The 20731-nt window shown below is 47.1% G+C and overlaps 1 protein-coding gene across 5 annotated transcripts in view; it reads right to left on the reverse strand.

Moving 5' to 3' along the window:
• Positions 1 to 20731, reverse strand: part of col11a1a (collagen, type XI, alpha 1a) — a 376434-nt gene that overhangs the window by 76020 nt on the left and 279683 nt on the right. For all 5 annotated transcript variants that reach the window (XM_069939457.1, XM_069939458.1, XM_069939456.1 and 2 more), the window contains 7 exons: positions 20305 to 20349; positions 19423 to 19476; positions 19293 to 19337; positions 17332 to 17385; positions 16765 to 16818; positions 2194 to 2247; positions 904 to 1011 (listed from right to left, as the gene is read on the reverse strand). In XM_069939457.1, the coding sequence (XP_069795558.1) occupies positions 904 to 1011; positions 2194 to 2247; positions 16765 to 16818; positions 17332 to 17385; positions 19293 to 19337; positions 19423 to 19476; positions 20305 to 20349 (414 nt within the window). The remainder of the gene's footprint in view (positions 1 to 903; positions 1012 to 2193; positions 2248 to 16764; positions 16819 to 17331; positions 17386 to 19292; positions 19338 to 19422; positions 19477 to 20304; positions 20350 to 20731) is intronic.

Below are 20731 nucleotides of genomic sequence, written 5' to 3' on the forward strand. Positions count from 1 at the left end.
CCAGGCCTCGTCTGCTCCATTGTGCCTGTTCCTCATTGCCCTCAATCCCCTAATCTATCAAAAATATAACCACCTCCTCTTTAAACCCCCAGTGATCCAGTCTCCACACCCCTCCTCTTTAAAACCTCCAGTGATCCATTCTCCACACCTCTCGTCTTTAAATCCCCCAGTAATCCAGTCTCCACACTCCTCCTCTTTAAATATCCAGATCCAGTCTCCACACCCCTCCTCTTTAAATCCCCAGTGATCCAGTCTCCACACACCCCTCTTTAAATCCTCCAGAGATCCAGTCTCCACACCCCTCCTCTTTAAATCCCCAGTGATCCAGTCTCTACAAACTCCAGGGTAGGAAATTCCAGAGATTCCCCTCCTTCTGTGATAAGACCCTACACAACAGTTTTAAATAACCACCCACTGATGTTGAAACTATGTCTCTTTATTCAAGATTCTGCCACCATTTGAAACACTCCACATCCCCCCTGTCCTATCCCATCAGTATGTGATATGTTTCATTGAGATCTCTTCTCATTCTTTTAAACTTCAAAGAACATAGATCTCATTTTCTCATTGCTCTCAGTTTCCCAATCTTTCAAAGATGTACCTGCTCCCTTCAAATTCCTCCCATGATCTATCTTTTTCAACCCTGCAGGCAGATCACCAAGCTCCTTATGTCTTCCCACAGATCAGGCCGCTCCTCCCCAGGACCCATCCAGTCAACATTCCTCATGGCCTCTTTACCATTCCCCAAGTCTGGGCCCAGAAATAGCTGCAGTCCAGAGTCTGAGTTCCTGGCAACCCAGCCTGATAGCGGGAAGCAGTTAAGAACTTGGGGGTAGGGCCTGGCGGGGAATACACACAGCTCCTCGGATGAGTGGGATGGAATGGAATCCTGGCCACACTCACCTTTCCTCCTTCCTTCCCGGCAGCACCCGGAAGCCCCTGTTCCCCAGGAGGTCCAGGGGGACCTGGATGTCCTCGTTCACCCAGAGGCCCCGTCTCTCCTGTCGAACCCTGCAGAAAGAGAACAGATGAGGACCAGCAAGCAAGACCAAACACTGATGAGTGACAAACCATGCAGAGCAGTTTGGGAGAGCCTCAGGGAAAACCATGCAACTCTGGAGATGTGCCAAGATTCAGTGCAAACGGTCAGTAAACACTCATGGGAACGAATGGACTGTGTCCATGCTCTGACTCTGGGAACACACCGGACTGGTTTTCAGTGACCACAAACTTAAAGGCCACATGAAACAGGCAGACTTGTGTGGGACTGGAAGAGATGGGCATCAGACAGGACCAGACAACATATCGCCAGGCACAGGGAAACCAATGCTGATCCCCTCTATAGGGACGAGGTCCAGCATCTCGCCGCATGATGTGCTGACAAACAACTTGGCTCTTAATGCTCAGAAGACCAGGGAGATCATTGTGGACTTCAGGCGTAGTGGAAGCCACACTCACGTCCCTATCTATGTCAATGGAGTTGTGTATCGAGCCTCAAATTCCTTGGTGTCCACATTTCTGATGATCTCACCTGGTCTCTGAACTGCTCCATCCTGATCAAAAAGGCCCAACAGGGACTTTATTTCCTATGGAGCATGAAGAAAGCTCACGTCTGTCCCAGGATATTGATGGATTTTTACCACTGAACATACTCACCTACAGCATCTCAGTGTGGGATGGCAACTGTCCCGTATCGGACCATAAAGCACTTCAGCAGGTGGTGTAAACTGTCCAGCGGGTTATTGGCATCTAACAGCCCACTATTAAGAACATCTATCAGGAACGCTGTCTGGGCGGGGTGAAGGCATCATCAAGGATACATCTCAACCTAACTATGGACTTTTTAGTCTTCTCCCATCCGGTAGGTGCTACAGGAGCCTCTGGTCCCGAACCAGCAGGTCCAAGAAGAGCTTTATTCCTGAGGCTATGATGCTGGTGAACTTTAACTCACAGCGTTGAGTGGTCCTGCACCCACACTGAACTGTCAGTACATTTCAAATTTTTTGTTTGTTGAAAGCTTTATAGTTATTTGTATACTATTTTTTAAACTTCTGGCTGGACACCAATGGTACTTCATTGCTTTATATCTGTACTTGGCACAATGGCAATAAAGTTGAATCCAATCTAATCACAACAATGTTCAGCACCAGGCAGAGAAAGACAGATCAGCAACACGATCCTCTACAGACTTACCTGGGGTCCAACAACTCCTCCTGGACCTAGTGGACCAGTCTTGCCTTGGAAACCCTGGGGAGAGATAACAGTCTGAGATATTGGACCTGGAAGTAGAGGGAAATATAGTGTATCGACCAGGAGGCAATGCTGGAGTGTATGGGGTCTGTCACAAAAAACACAAGTGTTGAGCAATGGTGGGGACAGATCTGTCACTGTGTAACACTGGGCGACAGTACAGGTGGGGATGGGCCTGTCACTGTGTAATACCAGGATACAGTACTGGTGGGGATGGGTCTGTCACTGTGTAACACCGGGATACAGTACAGGTGGGAACGGGCCTGTCACTGTGCAATACCGCGGTACAGTATTGGTGGGGATGGGTCTCTCACTGGGTAACACTGGGGTGTAGTACTGGTGGGGATGGGTCTGTCCCTGTGTCACACCGGGGAACAGTACTGGAGGGGGTCTGTCCCTGTGTCACACCGGGGTACAGTGCTGGTGGGGATGGGTCTGTCCCTGTGTAACACCGGGGTATAGTACTGGTGGGGATGGGTCTGTCACAAAAATCACAAACATTTGTGTTTCCTGCAAACTTTCTAATTTTACCACCTACTTCCTCATCAAAGTTATATCCATATATGACACACATCACTGGTTCCAGATTCGAGCGCTGTGCAAGACTGGAGGTTATGGTCTTCCAGTGTTAATAGCTACCACCTCCTCCAGTAGGATCATGCCTTTTCCCAACTGTTATGGGCCAGCCTTTCAACCTTTCAACTCCCCTTGGAACCATGAACCCCTTTGGATCAGACAGTCACATGGGACTTTTAAATGCCTTGTCAGATTTATGATGCTTGTGTCAATAGACAATTGTGCAGGAGTAGGCCACTCCACCCTCGGAGCCAGCATTGCCATTCACTGTGATCATGGCTGATTATTCAGTTTAGGACCCCGTTCCTGCCTTCTCCCCTAATGTCTTGACTCCATTATCTTTAAGAGCTCCATCTGACTCTTTCTTGAAAACATCCAGAGAATGGCCTCCACTGTCGTTTGAGGCAGAGCATTCTACAGATCCACCAATCTCTGGGGGGAAAAGTTTTTCCTCAACTCCGTTCTAAATGGCTTCTGGTTCTGGACTCTCCCAATATATGTTTACTGACTCTAGTGTGACAAATCCCTTAATAATCTTGTTTGTTTCAATCAGATCCCCTCTCATTCTTCTAAATTCCAGTGTGTACAAGGTCAGTCGCTCCAATCTTTCAACCTATGAGAGTCCTGCCATCCCGGGAATTAACCTTGTAAACCTACCCTGTACTCCTTCAATAGCAAGAAGGTCATTCCTCAGAGCTGGGAGTCCAAAACTGCACCAACACTCCAGGTGTTGTCTCCCCAGGGCTCTGTGCAACTGCAGAAGGGCCTCTCTGTTCTTCTGCTCAATCCTTGTTATGAAGGGCAACATCTCATGAGCTTTCTCCACTGCCTGCTGTACCGCTTGCTTACTTTCAGTGACTGATGAACAAGGACACCAAGATCTCGTTGTACTTCCCCTTTTCCAAACTTGATACCACTCAGACAGTAATCTCCCTTTGTGTTCTTGCTGCCAAAGTGGATCACCTCATATTTATCCACATTAAACTGCATCTGCCATGGATCTATCCACTCACCCAACCTGTCCAAGTCACCCTGCATTCTCGTAACAACCTCTTCACATTTCACACTGCCACCCAGCTTTGTGTCATCTGCTAATTACCTTTAATCCCTTTGTCTAAATCAGGGGTGTCCAACTCAAATTCACAGAGGCCAAAATTAAAAACTTGGACTAAGTCATGGGCCAAACTAAATATTTATTGAAAATTTTCAACAACATCTGCATGTTTTCTATTCTTTCAACATATGTAATGTTAAACTTTTTCGTATTAAAATAAATGTTTAATAATAGTTTTGGTTAAACTCTTTCCAGAAGAAGCATTAACAAATGAGAAATAAAATATTCAATCAATAATATTTCTCTATAGCCTTTAAGCTCCTTTTAAATGTATTTTTTTTCACAAGCCAACAAGTCAAATAAATAACAACTTGCTTCAATGACAAACAGGTTTGTCTTTTAAAATGATGAACATATAGTCTGCCTCCCAACTGTTTGAAAGGTCCCGTTTTCTGTCTTTCGTTTGGCCATTTTTCGTCAGGGGTTTATTACACGTGAGTTAGGCGACAGGTCGCAGATACTAATGAAAGTAATGAGAGGAGGTGGGGGCGATTAGCGGGCTGACGGGCCGGCGCCAACGCATTTGCAAAGCATTCTGGGATTTGTAGTATTAGCTGTGCATGCGTTATACTGGTGCAGCGGCCAGCGGGCCAGCTCTAATACATATTTGATATGATCTTGCGGGCCAAATATAATTATATCACGGGCCAAATTTGGCCCGCGGGCCTGAGTTTGACATGTGTGGTCTAAATCATTAATGTATATTGCAAGTAGCTGCAGACCCAGCACCAAGCCTTGCAGTTCCCCACTAGTCACTACCTGCCGTTCTGAAAGGCCTCCTTGCACAAAACCATGGTGGCCCCTCCTGATCACTGCCCGCCTTTCCAAGTGAACGTGAACTCTGTCCCTCCGAATCCTCTCCAGCAGAGATAGTAATCATCTCCTCCCTCCCCCTGATGTACCTCTCCCAGGCCCATAGCTTCCAGGCTTATCCTCACTGTGCTTTTTGAACCACAGGACAACATTATCTATCCTCCAGGCTTCTAGTAGCTCAGCCAAAGCCGACGAAAATGCACCAGTCCATCATAGCCCTATAAATCTCTTACTTTGCTTCCATTAGCATCCAGGAATAGGTCCTGAGGATTTAACCATTGCAATGTTTCGAGCACTCACTTATTCCCCTAGCTCCCCAATCTCAGATTCTTCTCCCTGCTCAATCCCAATGGGGAGTATTTAGTTAGGACATAGCTCTCACATAAATTACTCATTTGGTTTCTGAAGAGACCTATTCCTTCCTTCACTACCAGCTTACTTCTAATATGAAATATTTTGGCTGATTAATTTTTTTGCCAAGGCCAATTCTACACAAAGGAATTGTATGTCATATCTCTGTTTGCAGATGACTCTGAGCTGAGAGACAGTGGCAGCTGTGAGGAAGATTCCAAGTTGCTGCAGGCTGACTTGGACAGATGAAAAGAGTGGGCAAATGTACAGCAGATGCAGTGTAATGTAGATAAAGGGGAGGTGTCCACTAAGGTGGTAATAACTGCAGGCAGATAATTATCTAAATGGTGAGAAATTCAGAAAAGAGGAGATGCAGCGAGACCTGGGGGCCACGAGGCATCAGTCAGTGAGGGTTGGAACACAGGTACAGCAGGCAGAGACGAAACCAAACAGCACATTGGCCGCTATAGTGAGAGGTTTTGAATACAGAGGCAGGGAGGTCTGACTGCAGTGACTTAGAGTCTTTATGAGACCACACCTTGCGTATCATGTCCAGTTTTGGTCCCCTGATCTGAGGGGGCACAGACTGATCCTTGGGATGGGGCTAGACTAGGGTTAGACTAAGCCCTCATCTACTGAACGGTGAACTGCTGGAGGGAGTCAGCTGGTCAGGCAGCATCCAGATGAAGCGATAAAGGGGTCTGGGGTTGTGTCATCTTCCTGATCCTACTGAATCATGGTGCAGATTTGAAGGGCTGAATGGCCTTTTCAGAATCCAAATTTATGCTTATGGACATGTTGGGGAAGTGCTAAACTGGGGGAAGGTAAATCACAGAAGTCTGTGCAGGAGCTGTAGAGGGGACGTTGGCAGCAGGTGTTGGAAGTAACATCTGACATGTCAGAGGCCTGGGAACCAGCGTTCACAAGGGGAAAGTTCCCAAGATGATGAAAGATAAGAAAGGCAAGGTTTGTCAGCCTCTGACGAAGGGATACGTTACATTTAGTTAAAAAAAAAGAAAGAACTTAAACAGGGAGTCAGGAGGACCAAAGGCCATGAAATATCCAAGGGGGATTGAGGAAAATCCTGCGGCATGTCACAGACGTTAAAAGCTCAAGAGTAACTTGAGAGAGGGAAGGAGCACTCAGGGGACAGGAGTAATTTACGCCTGGAGCCAGAGGAAGCGGGCGAGATACATTTGAGTAGTGTGCATGGGAGTTCATCAAGGACATCGACATGGAGCAGAGTGGAGTTAGGAAGGGGTATGTCGATATTCAAGGTCACATTGAAAAGGTGAGGTGGATGTCCCAGGGGCCTGATGGGATTTAAGACCATAAAACAAAAGAATAGAATCTGCTCTGCTATTCCATCATGACTGATTTAATTTTAAATGTAGACATACAGCTCGGTTACAGGCCATTCCGGCCCACAAGCCCAATTACACCCGAATGACCTACAACCCCTGCAACATTTCAAATGGTGGGAAGAAACCGGACCCCCCAGGAAAACCCACGCAGGCACAGGGAGAACATACAAATTCCTTAGAAACAGCACAGGTTGGAACCCCCGGTCCCGATCGCTGTCTCTCTAACAGCGTTGAGCTAACTGCTACACAATCTGTGATGCCCTTTAAAATCCTTTTCAACCCCATTCTCCTGCTTTCTCCCCATAACCCTTCATTCCCTTCCTGATCAAGAACATATCTACCTCCATGTTAAATACCTCCAATGACTTGGCCTCCATAGTCATCCATGGCAACGAATTCCACAGATTCTCCCCCCTCTGGGTAAAGAAATTACTCCTCTGTTCCAAAGGGACATGTTTGTAATCTGAGGCTGTGCCCTCTGGTCCAAAACTCCCCACCACAGGAAACATCCTCTCCACATCCACCCTGTCCAGGCTTCAATAAGATCCCCCCTCATTCCTCTAAACTCCAGTGAGTTCAGCCCCAGAGCTGTCAAATGCTCCTCATATTAAAATCCTTTCATTCCAGGGTTCATTCTAGTGAATCTTCTCTGGAGCATCTCAAGGCCAACAAATCCTTCATTAGATAAGGAACCCGAAAGTGCTCAGAATTGTGCTCTGCCCAATGCCCTCATAAACCCTCCCTCCTTCTACATTGTATTCCTCTTAAAATGAAAATTGTATTTCATTTACCTTCCTCAACACTGGGTCTACTTGCAAGTTAACATTTGGTGAAGATTTCAAGAGGGCTCCCAAGTCCATTTCCATCTCTGATTTCTGAACTCATTTCCCATTTAAAAAACAGTCTATACATTTATTGCTGTCACCAAAGTGCACGATCATACTTCTCTGTCCTGTCCATCTGCCATTTCCTTGTCCAATCTCCCAACCTGTCTCAGTCCATTTACAGTTCCTCAACACGACCTGCCCCTCCACCTATCTTCGGATTCTCCGCAAGCTTGGACATAAAGCCATCTTATCCATATATAATGTGAAAAGAAATGGCTCTGGCCCTGAGCCTGGTGATATACCACTGGTCACTGGCAGCACTGAGCCCGGAAGTTCACCACTGGTCACTGGCAGCACTGAGCCCAGCAGTTCACCACTGGTCACTGGCAGCATTGAGCCTGGGAATACACCACTGGTCACTGGCAGCATTGAGCCCAGGAGTACGCCACTGGTCACTGGCAGCACTGAGCCCGGGAGTACACCACTGGTCACTGGCAGCACTGAGCCCAGGAGTATGCCACTGGTCACTGGCAGCACTGAGCCCGGGAGTACACCACTGGTCACTGGCAGCACTGAGCCCAGGAGTATGCCACTGGTCACTGGCAGCACTGAGCCTGGAAGTTCACCACTGGTCACAGGCAGCACTGAGCCAGCAGGTCACCACTGGTCACTGGCAGCACTGAGCCCGGGAGTATGCCACTGGTCACTGGCAGCACTGAGCCCGGGAGTACACCACTGGTCACTGGCAGCACTGAGCCCAGGAGTATGCCACTGGTCACTGGCAGCACTGAGCCCGGCAGTTCACCACTGTTCACTGGCAGCACTGAGCCCATCAGTTCACCACTGGTCACTGTCAGCACTGAGCCCGGCATTTCACCACTGGACACTGGCATCCAACTAGAAAAGGCTCCTTTTATCCCCTTCGCTGCATCCTGTTCGCCAGCCAATCTTCTATTCATGCTGGTATCTTTCCTTAATACCACAGGCTCTCATCTTGCTTAGCAGCCTCATGTGCGGCACTTTGTCAGAGCTTCTGAAGATCCAAGTGAACAACATTTGGAATGTTGGCCTTCATAAGTCGGAGTATTGAATTCAAGAGTAGGGAGGTTATGATGAAATTGTACAAGGCATTGGTGAGGCCAAATTTGGAGTACTGTGTACAGTTTTGGTCACCAAATTATAGGAAAGATATAAACAAAATAGAGAGAGTGCAGAGAAGGTTCACGAGAATGTTGACAGGATTTCAGGGTCTGAGTTCCAGGGAAAGGTTGTGCAGACTGGGGCTTTTTTCTCTGGAGCGTAGAAGATTGAGAGGGGACTTGATCGAGGTGTTTAAGATTTTAAAAGGGACAGACAGAGTAAATGTGGATAGGCTTTTTCAAATAAGAGTGGGGGAGATTCAAACTAGAGGACATGGTTTAAGATTGAAGGGGGAAAATTATAAGAGGAACATGAGGGGTAATTTCTTTATGCAAAGGGTGGTAGGGATGTGGAATGAGCTTCTGGCAGACGTGGTTGAGGCGGGATCATTGGTTACATTTAAGGAAAGACTGGATCGTTACATGGATAGGAGAGGACTAGAGGGGTATGGACCGGGTGCTGGTCAGTGGGACTAGGAGGGTGGGGATTTGCTACGGCATGGACTAGTAGGGCCGAACTGGCCTGTTCTGTGCTGTAAGTGGTTATATGGTTATATGGTTAACATCCACAAACTTCTTTATCTGTACTGTTATGTCCTAACAAAGACTCCAAATAGGTTTGTCAGGCCAGATTTCCCCTATTGACTTCTGCTTTTATTACTGTCTGCTCCCAAACCTCAGGCTTGATAATAAATTCTAACATCTCGCCAACCACTGGTCAGACTTGACCAGTTTATAATTTCGCCTCCCTCCCTTGTAGTGAGACTCGCACGAACCGGAGGTGTGTCCATAGCTCTTGGATAGTGACAAAGTCATTAGATTGGGGAGGGAAGAAGGCATTGCCTTCATAGGTGGAGAGAGAAGGGAAGAAATGTTGCAGCGGGATAAAACTTTGGGACACTTTTGGTGTAGTTGGGACAGTTCTTGTCACCACATGACAAGAAGGAAGTGGAGGCTTTGGAGATGGATGAAGAGGGTCTCAGCTGGATGTGAAGAGAGAGTATGAGATATCGGAGGATTGGCTCAATAAGCTCAGATTGTTTCCTCTGGAACGTCATGTGTGAAGGGAGACCTGAATGAAGTTGATAACAATGTGGGACTGGGTCAAAGGTCAGAGTCATTTCTCTGGGTGGAAATGTCAAAAACGAGAGGACATAGGTTTAAATTGAGAGGAGAAAAGGTCAGACTTACACAGAGAATGGTGGGTGCCTGGAACTCACTGCCTGGGGAGGTGGTGAAACAGGTATGAAATAGAAGTTGAAGAAGCACTTAGGCAGACTAGTGAAATGTCAGGGGTGGAAGGAAAGGACCATGTACAGGCAGACGTGATTAGTTTAGATTGGTATCATGGTCAACACAGAAGGACCTGTTCATTTACTTTTCTATGTTTAAGTCCATCTCTGTGTGGGCTTGTTACAGCTGTAGGACCCATGTCCCATGTTGGATATACAGAACACAGAACATTACTGCACAGTGCAGACCCTTTGGCCCACGATGTGGTGCTGAACTATGCAAACCTACTCCATAACAATCTAAACTTCTCTCCCTCACACCATGGGCAGCAGGGTTGGTGGAGTAGTTGGCACAACGCTGTTACAGTGTCAGCGATCATGTCCAGGGTTTGAATCCCGTGTTATCTGTTAGAAGTCTGTACGTTTTCCCCATGCCTGTGTAGGTTTTCTCCGGGGGCTCCAGTTTCCTCCCACTATTCAAAATGTACTGGAGGTTGTAGGTTAATTGGGTGGCACATACTCATGGGCCGGAAGGGCCTGTTGCCGTGCTGCAGGTTTATAAAAAAAAATCTTCTATTTATCTTTCATCCATGTACCTGTCTAAAGGCCCTTTCACATTTGCGTCCCACTAAGTTGGTTGTTCAGTATCCCGGGATAAGAATGGGGGTTTGGCTTTTCATACTTGACCACTCCCAACTGGAACACTGCACACATTCACACTTGCAAGGAGCCATCCTCGGGTTTTGGACTGTTCTACCTTCAACCAGTGACATTATGACGCATTGATTAATGGTGGACCGGTCCTAAATACTGATCAATGTATTATGATCTTATATTTGAACAAAATTAATCATGTCTAATTATAAAATAATTACGCTTTATGTACACCACAGTATGAGCCCTTCAGCTCCCGTTGTTGTTGTGCCAACCTATATAAACTTTTAAAAGGGACCGAGGGAAAGTGCAAGCAATAAATGGAAATAGCGGGCAATTTTTAAACAGTGTGGGAAAAGTTGGTAGTGATACCGCGTACAATTTATACAGCTTGGTAAAGATGGAACCACTAGCGCGTACAATTAAAACAGCATAGGGAAGTTCGTAATTCTAAAGCGTAACATTTATACAGTGTGGGAAAGTTGGAAACGCTATCAAGTACAATTTAAAGAGTGTGGGAATGTTGGTAACACTATTGTGTAAAATTTATACAGCTTGGGAAAGATGTAAAACTAACGTTTACAATTTATACAGCATGGAAAAGTTGGTAGTGATATTATGTAGAAATTATAAAGTGTGGGAAAGTTGGTAACACTACTGCGAACAATTCATACAGCGTGGGAAAGTTGGTAACGCTACTGCGAACAATTTATACAGCGTGGGAAAATTGGTAACGCTACTGCGAACAATTCATACAGCGTGGGAAAGTTGGTAACGCTACTGCAAACAATTTATACAGCGTGGGAAAATTGGTAACGCTACTGCGAACAATTTATACAGCGTAGGAAAGTTGGTAACGCTACTGTGAACAATTTACATATCATGGGAAAGTTGGTAGTGATGTTGTGTATGATTTATACAGTGGGAAGGTTGTTAACGCTAGAGTGTACAATTCAAACATCGTGGGAAAGTTGGTAACACTATCGCTTAGAATTTCTACAGCGTTGGGAAATTGGTAGTGACATCACATACAATTTATACAGTGTGGGAAAGTTAGTAACTTTGCGTACAATTTAAACAGTGTTGGGAAATTGGTAACATTATTGCATACAATTTATTCAGCGTGGGAATGTTGGTAATGCTCTTGTATACAATTTATACAGCGTGGGAATGTTGGTAGTCCTATTGCGTACAGTATATACAGCGTGGGAAAGCAGGTAACACTAGCGCGTACAATTAATAAAGCATAGATAAGTTCGAAAGCCTATTGTGTAAAATTAATAAAGTGTGGGAAGGTTGGTAATGCTATCGCATACAGATTAAACAATGTGGGGAAGCTGGTAACACTATCGTGTACAATTGAAACGGCATGGGAAAGTTGATAACGTTATAGTGTACAACTTAAACATCGTGGAAAAGTTGGTAATGCTCTTGTCTAGAATTTAAACAGCGTGGGAATGTTGGTAGTCCTATCGCATTCAATTTATAGTGTGGGAATATTGGTAAAATTATCGCGTACAATTTATACATCATGGGAAAGTTGGTAGTTATATTGTGTATAATTTATATGGTGGGAACGTTGGTAACAATTTAATAGGCATGGGAAGGTTGATAACACTTTTGTGAACAATTTTAAAAGATGGTAACACTATCGCGTACAATTTATACAGCATGGGAAAGTTGGTAACATTATTGCGTACAATTTAAACAGTGTTGGAAAGTTGGTAACGCTAACGTATACAATTTATACTGCATGGGAAAGTTGGTAGCATTGTCACATACTGTTTATACAGCGTGGGATAGTAGGTAACACTATCGTGTACAATTTAAACAGCTTAGGAAATAAATAAGACATATACAGTTAAGGGGAGGGCATTGAGGCACACAGAGGAGCAGAGGGATCTGGACGTTATGGTACAGAGTTCACTGAAGGTGAATTCCCATGTAGACAGGGTGGTTAAGAAGGCATATGGTATGCTGGCCTTCATAAATCATAGAATAGAGATGCTGCGGCTGTTTAAGGCGTTGGTGAGGCCAGCTTTGGAGTACTGTGCTCAGTTCTGGTCTCCAAATTGTAGAAAGGATATAGATAAGGTGGAGAGGGTGCAGAGAAGGTTTACAAGGATGATGCCTGCCTTACAGCATCTGGAATACAGGGAGAGATTAAGGAGACTGGGACTTTATTCATTGGAATGTAGACGACTGAGAGGGGACTTGATAGAGGTATTTAAAATTATGAAAGGAAGAGATAGACTGACATAAACAGACTCTTTCCCCTGAGGGCAGGGGAGGTTGGAACAAGAGGCCATGAGTTAAGGGTAAGCAGGCAACACTTTAGGAGAAATATTAGAGGTGCTTTTTCACTCAGCGAGTGGTGGCAGAATGGAATGATCTTCTGAATGAGATAGTTGCGGCAGGGTCCCTTCTGTCATTTAAGAGAAGGTTGGATGTATACATGGAGGTGAAGGGGTTGGAGGGTTATTGGCGGAGAGCGGGAGGTTTGAGCTAGTGGAGTTGTTCTGGTGAACCGGTGCAGACTCGAAAGGCCAACATCGCCTGTTTCTGCTCCATAAATGGTTATATATTTATATACAAGATAATGCTACTAACTTTTCCACATTGTTTAAATTGTACACTATCGCATTACCAACTTTCCCATGTTGTATAAATTGTATACAATAGCGTTACCAATTTACTGAAATGCAACACCTCGCACTTGTCTGCATTGAAATCCATCTGCCATCTTTCAGCCCACTCTTCCAAACAAGCCAGATCCTTCTGTAATTCAAGAAAATCTACCTCACTATCCACCCCTCCCCCTAATTTTGTATCATCCGCATATCTGCTTACCCAGTTAACCACACCCTCCTCTAAATCATTAATATAAATGATAAATAACAAGGGACCCAGCTTGTCACAGGGTTCCAACCTGACAGACAGTTGTCCACCATGACTCTCTGGTGTCTATCTCCCATCCACCTCTGAACCCATGTCACAATCTCTCTACTAATTCCTAGTGACTGAACCTTCCTTATTAACCTTCCATGAAGAACCTTATCAAAAGTTTTACTAAAATCCAAAAAGATCACATCCACCACTCTACCTTCATCCACTTTTTTTGTCACTTTCTCAAAAAACGACTTTCCTTTTACAAACCCATGCTAGCTGCCCCAATCAATCCCTGCCTATCCAGATATGTGTATATACTATCTCAAAGAATACCCTCCATAACCTTCCCCACCACCGAAGTCAAACTTACTGGGCGATAATTACTTGGCCTACACCTACTGCCTTTTGGGAACAACGGAACTACATTTGCAACCCTCCAATCCTGTGGTACCACCCCCTCCTCCAGTGATCTTTGAAAAGTCACTATGAGTGACCCCGCTATTTGTTCCCTGACTTCCCTCAAAGTCCTGGGAAAAATCCCATCAGGTCCAGGAGAATTATCCACCTTAGAAGGTGGACCCTAGAAGCTCCAAAACCCTCACTTTACTAATCCCCATCCTCTCCATAACTAAACCCTTTGCCTCTCTTATCTTGTATGGCTCAAAGCCCCTTTCCCTCGTGAATACGGACGAGAAAAAATTGTTCAATATTTCTCCCATCTCATACGGTTCCTGACATAGTTCCCGGTCCCATCATCCAGTCGACCTATTCTATCCTTAACCCTTTTACTGTTCACATATCTGTAAAAACCCTTAGGATTCACCTTCACCACATACCTTCTTTTTGCCTTTCTAATTTCCCTCTTAAGCTTCTTCCTGCAATCTAAGTAACGACCATATACCTCCTCAATCCCTTGTTTTTTTTATATTTGGTGTAGGCCTCCCTCTTGTCCCGAACCAACTTCTTAATTTCACCAGAAAACCATGGCTCCTTCGAACCTCTCGTCTTCCCTTTCGGCCTGACTGGAACATAAAGATCCTGTACTCTCAAAATCTCACCCCTAAATGCCCCTCAAATTTCCTCCAAATCCTTTCCGGCAAAAAGATCATCCCACACAACTCTCTGCAAATCCCTTCTCATTTCTCCAAATCTGGCCTTCCCCCCCATTCTAAGACCTTCAATCTCGGACCCGACCTATCCCTTTCCATCATTAAGCTAAAGCTAATGATCACTGGATCTGAAGTTCTCCCCAATGCTCACCTCTGTCACCTGCCCCATTGCCTTCCCAATCAACAGATCTAACACCGCTCCCCCTCTAGTTGACTTCTCAACATATTGCTGCAAAATGCAATCCTGAACACAATGCATAAATACTAAGCCATCCTGCCCTCTTACTGACTGCGTTTCCCAATCTATGTTTGGAAAATTGAAATCCCCAACCAACACCACCCTATTCCTACTGGACAACTCACCTATTTCCTTGCACATTTGCTCTCCTCGTTCCCTTTCCCCAGTTGGAGGCCTATAATATACCCCCATAATAGTAACCTCACCCTTCTTATTTTTCAGCTCGCCCCACACTGCCTCCCTCGATGAGCCCTCCAGTCTACCTTGCCTTAGCACTGCTGTAATATCCTCCCTGACAAGTAATGCCACACCTCCCCCTCTTAATCCACCAACTCTGTCACATCTAAAGCAGCAAAATCCTCGAACATTCAACTGCTAATGGCCACAACATCATAATGCCACATGTCAATCCACACTATTAGCTGATCCAGCTTCCTTACTACGCTCTTCGCATTAAAATAAATACATCTCAGGGATCTCCTACATCCTACCTTCTGCATACCCTCCTCTCTTCCATACTCACAATTTTCACTACAACATCTTTTTACTACTTCCTGCTTTTCCTCCCTCAATTTATTGAAACTTGTCTCTTACCTTAGCCTACAAACCCTCACCCTGCTGTCCTGCCTAACTTGAAAACCTGTCCCCCCAACAGCCCTAGCAAATGCCCCCACCAGAAGACTGGTCCCTCTGGGATTAAGATGTAACCCATCATTCCGAATAGGTCCTATCTTCCCCAAAAAAGGTCCCAGTAGTCCAAGAACTTGAAACCCTGGCTCTTACTCCACCCCTTTAGCCACATGTTTAACCTCCACCTAATTCTATTTCAACCCTCTCTGTCACGTGGCACAGGAAGCAATCCAGAGATTACTCCCTTTGTGGTCCTCCTTTTAAGCTCCCTACCCAACTCCTTATACTCATTCTACAGGACCACTTCCTCCTTCCTTCCAACATCATTGGTACCAACATGTACCACAACCTCAGGCACCTCACCCTCCCCTTCTAGGATGTTCTGAATGAGCATCCCTGGCACCAGGGAGGCAAACCACCATCCGGTTTTCCTTATCACATCCACAATAACCTCTGTCAGTCCTCCTAACCATTGAATACCTTATGATTATCACCCTTTTCTTTGTATCCCTACCTTTCTGGGTAACAAAGGTTGACACCACAGTGTGGGAAAGTTGGTAACACGATCGCGTACAATTTAAACAGTATGGGAATATTGGTAGTGCTATCATGTACAATTTATACCGCATGGGAAAGCTGGTAGTGTTATCACATTGAATTTACACAGCGTGGGAAAGTTGGTAACACTATCGTGTACAATTTAAACAGCATGGGGAAGTTGGTAACAGTATCACGTATAATTTATACAGCGTGGGGAAGTTGGTAGCGGTATCGCATACAATTTAAACAGCGTGGGGAAGTTGGTAACAGTATCGTGTACAATTTAAATCACGTTGGAAAGTGGGTAACACTATTGTGTACAATTTACACAGTGAGGGAAAGTTGGTAGAGATATCATGTACAATTTATACAGAGTGGAAAAGTTAGTAGCAATATCGCATTCAATTTCTACAGCATTGGGAAGTCGTTAGCGATATCATGTACAATTTATTCAGCGTGGGAAAGTTGGTACTGTTATCGTGCACAATTCTTCACATATGGTCTCTCAAATTTGGCCTCTCAAATGTCTTATACAACTTTACCATAACATCCCAACTCTGGACTCAATACTGTGATTTATGAAGGCCAACATGCCAAAAGCTCTCTTTATAACCCTGTCCACCTGTGATGCCACTTTCAGGGAATTATGTATCTGTATTCCCAGATCCCTCTGTTCTATCGCACTCTTCAGTGGACTCCACACTGTGAGTGGGCAGCGGGGACCCAATGACAGGGTGATTGGGACCCACCCCATATGGGCAGCAGGAACCCACTGACAGGGTGACTGGAGTCTACCCCATGAGTTAGTTCTGGGGTCTCTGCAGTACTGAAATTCGATTAGATAAATTTTTACATGATAGAGGAATTAGGGGATATGGGGAGAAGGCAGGTAGGTGGAGTTAGGTCATAAATTAGATTAGCCATGATCGTATTGAATGGTGGAGCAGGCTCGATGGGCCATTTTTGGCCTCCTCCTGTACCTATGTTCCTATGCTCCTATGTTCCTGACTGAACCCATGTATGGAAGCTTGCACTCACCGTCTCTCCTCGCTGTCCTGGATGGCCTGGTAACCCATCCTTCCCTGCGGGTCCCTGCAGAGAGAGAGTGCACTTAGTGGGCATGTGAATGAAGGTGGAAAATGTGGAGGGAGGGAGAGGAGTGGGAGGGAAGAAGACGAGGGAGGGAAATGGACATGGGTCAAGAGTTGGGAGTTGGGGTCAAGGTAAGGAGTGGAATGGTTAGAAGTTAGGGAGTGGGATGGGTCTGGGGAAGGCCAGGGGTTGGGATCATGGAACATATACTGCGGTGAGATCGGTGAGGTCAGCACAGGGACGGTGGGGACAGAGCTGTCTCGGTGGGGTCAATGGGCGATGGGGAGGTCAGTGGGGTCAGGATGGTATTAGTGGGGTCAATGCAGAGTTGGTGGGGTCAGAGTGGGGGTTAGTGGGGTCAGCACGTGTGGACAGTGCAGGGTCAGTGGGGTCAGGGTGGGATCAATGAGGTCAGTTCGGGGTTGGTGAGGTCAGCGGGGTCAGCGAGGGTTGGATTGGGTCAGGCCAGGGGTCAGTGTATTGCAGGAAAATAAGTTGTGATGGGCTACTCACAGGTGGGCCCTTCAGCCCAGGAAATCCAACTGGGCCCTGGGGGCCTTGAGGACCCTGAAACACAAGAGTCAACGATGAGAATAGGTGTCACTCACCCCCTCAAAAACACCCCTCCACCCCGCCAGTATTACCCTCCACCTCCTTCCCCTCTGGCACTCCACCACCCTCCCCTCTCCCCAGTGGCACTCTCCCCCTGTCTGCAGCTCCCCCTCTCCAGCACTCCCCCTACTGTCCCCCCTTCCCTCTGACATTTACCCCAACCTCCTCACGCCTTTCCACTGCACACCCATCCCAACCCTTCGGTCCCTGCATGACTCCCTTTTTCCATAAACCTCCACCACAACCCTCTACACCACCCATCCCTGACTCTGTAACCCTCTCCATCCCCTGCACCCCTCCTCTGGAGCCCCCTCTGATCCCCGACATCCCTCTCTGTCTCTGTAATCCCCTCCGTTTCCTACACCCCTTCCTGTCTCTGTAATATCCTCTGGCTCCCTACACCCTCCTCCCCTGTCTCTGTAATGCCCTCCGGTCCCCTACACACCGCCCCATCTCTGTATCCCTCTCTAGTCCCTGACACCCACTTCTCTGTAACCCCCTCCAGTCCCCTATACCCCTCCCCATTTCTGTAACCCCCTCTGTTCCCCTACACCCCTCCCTGTCTCTGTAACCTGCTCCGGCTCCCTCCACCTCCCCTCCCATGTCTCTGTAACCCCCTCCAGTCCCCTACACCCCTCCCCATCTCTGTAAACTTCTCCGGTCCCCAACACCCCCTTTTCTGTAACCCCCTCTGGTTCCCTACACCCCTCCCCATCTCTGTAACCCCCTCTGGTCCCCTACACCCTTCCCCATCTCTGTAACTCCCTCTGGTCCCCTTCACCCCTCCCTGTCCCTGTAACCCCCTCCAGTCCCCCATACCCCTCCCTGTCTTTGTAACCCCTCCAGTCCCCTACACCCCTCCCTGGTCCCGTACACCCCTCCTTAGCCCTGTAACTCCTACTCCACTGGACCATGTCCCGCATGACAGAATTCTCTCTGACCCTGTTCTGCACCCATTGTGTGGGATGTGAGCTGTTCTGCCCAAGACCACAAGAAACTGCAGACCATCACCCACACATACCCCTCCCCTCCAGTAACTCCCTCTACATCTCCCTCTGCCTTGGGAAAACCGTCATTATATCAAAAGGCCATTCAACCCCATTCCTCCCTCCCGTCAGGCAGAAGGATGCGAGACCTTGAACACGTGGACCTCCAGACTCAAGCACATTCCTGCTGTTATTGGTCTCATAAATGGACCTTCACTGGCGGGAGATGGGGTCCTCATGCTATCCTTTAGTTATTGTCCTTGCCTTGACATCCTGCTTGAATTTACATTGCAACACGACTCCCTGCATTCTGCCCTATGTGATAATATTGTACTCCCTGTTCTATGAGTTCTCTTGCTGGATAGCACACAAAACAAAGTTTTTACTTGGCACACATGGCAACGGATGGCATAGCATTTAGTGCAATGCTGTTACAGCGTTCGAATCCCACGCTGTCTGTAAGGAATTTGTACGTTCTCACTGTGTCTGTGTGGATTTTCCCCAGGGGCTCCAGCTTCCGCCCACTGTCCAAAACGTATCAGGATCGTAGATTAATTGGGTGTAAATTGGGCTGCACGGTCTTGTTGGCTGAAATGGTCTGTTACTGTGTATATGTCTAAATTAAAATTTAAATTAAATCAAATTAATTCTATTTAATTCATGGCCCACCAAGGCAGTGAGGACCAGGGACCAAGTGTGGGTAAATAGAGGTAATATGGACAGTACTTGATGGGCCGAATGGCCTTTTTCCCTGATGAGTGACTCTGTGACATCCCACACGATCTCCCATTGATATCCTCTCCCCATCCTGTTGGGAAAGGCATCCCATATGCTGGGGTTATTGGACTGGCATGCAGACCGTTCAGAAACACTTACCCTTTCCCCCGGGGTCCCTGGTGGTCCGTCATTGCCCGATGTTCCCTGTGGAGAAGGAGGAGAGGATGATTCCTGATTTTCCAGGCTTCGACTCAACTCTCTGGATGAGGCGGGTTACTTTGGAACTTACCTTTGGCCCTGGTTTTCCGGTGGGACCTCTTGGTCCGCGACCTCCTCGTGGACCCTAGGGATGAAGAGATAGCCAAAGTGTGATGACACAATGTGGTTCTGGGAGATGGGCTGTGGATACTGGTTGCCCACCCCTCCCCATGATCTGGGGGCACAGACACCCCACACATCACTGGAGGAATGCCACCGAACCATCAGGAATACAGGACTCCAGTGCCCCTGACACCTCCCAGCACCCGTTGCCATGGACTGTGAGAGGGTGCAGGAACATGAGCCCAGTGCTGAGATTTCACGGTGCAGCCGCACCTGAGAACCGAAGGCATCACCTCCATTCAGCAGGGAGCCAACCATCCAGTGAGATCTTTGAGCTTGAATGGTTCAAGTTGAATGGCCTTTAATATGGAACAGCCCTGAAGCCTACTTTGCAACCATAGAACCAAAGGTCATAGAAAACCAGAGCACAGAAAACAGGCCATTCAGCCCTTCTAGCCTGTGCTGAAACATCATTCCGCTAGTCCCATTGACCTGAACCCATTCCATACCTCTCGCATCCACGTCCCTATCCAATTTATTCTTAAAACTTAAGAGTGAGCCCATAAGTTGTCAGTGAGATTGTGAGCAGTTCCATTGGCCCGGCTGGAGGAAGGATTAATTGGTGTTCCGACCCTTCACACCCCCAACAGCAGGATCCACTACCTCTCGTGTCCCACAGACTCAGTCTGCTGTTCCAGGGTACATCCCTGTGACCAGGAACTGGCTGGGATTTCACTGGCATGGACGTTGCAGGAATCGGGTATTTTCCCACATAAGCACACCATCGCTCACTGCAGCCCACCAGACCCCCCCATTCACACGTGGAAGGGGGTAGAGCCCTGGTACTTACTGTAGGACCTCGTTGACCCCTGGGACCTGCTTTCCCATGAGCACCCTGCCAAACAGAGCAAAAGAAACCTGTCATCGATAAAAAAGGCACCCAGCAGGTGGAGATCATTAAAGCACAGGGAGTGCTGACACCTCCCCAGCATCCAGCAGCTCGTGGTTTTGGATTCTGGGTGGGGCAGTCACACTGTGGGAGGGGCGGTACTGAGGGGGGTCACACTGAGGGAGGGGCGGTATTGAGGGGGGGTCACTATGGGAGGGGCGGTACTGAGGGGGTCACACTGTGGGAGGGGTGGTACTGAGGGGGGTCACATTAAGGGAGGGGCAGTACTGAGGGGGGGATCACTGTGGGAGGGGCGGTTCTGAGGGGGTTCACACTGTGGGAGGGGCAGTACTGAGGGGGGTTACACTGAAGGATGGGCGGTACTGAG

Source organism: Narcine bancroftii, chromosome 5 (genome assembly GCF_036971445.1).
Source record: "Narcine bancroftii isolate sNarBan1 chromosome 5, sNarBan1.hap1, whole genome shotgun sequence".
In the NCBI taxonomy this organism is placed as follows: Eukaryota; Metazoa; Chordata; class Chondrichthyes; order Torpediniformes; family Narcinidae; genus Narcine; species Narcine bancroftii.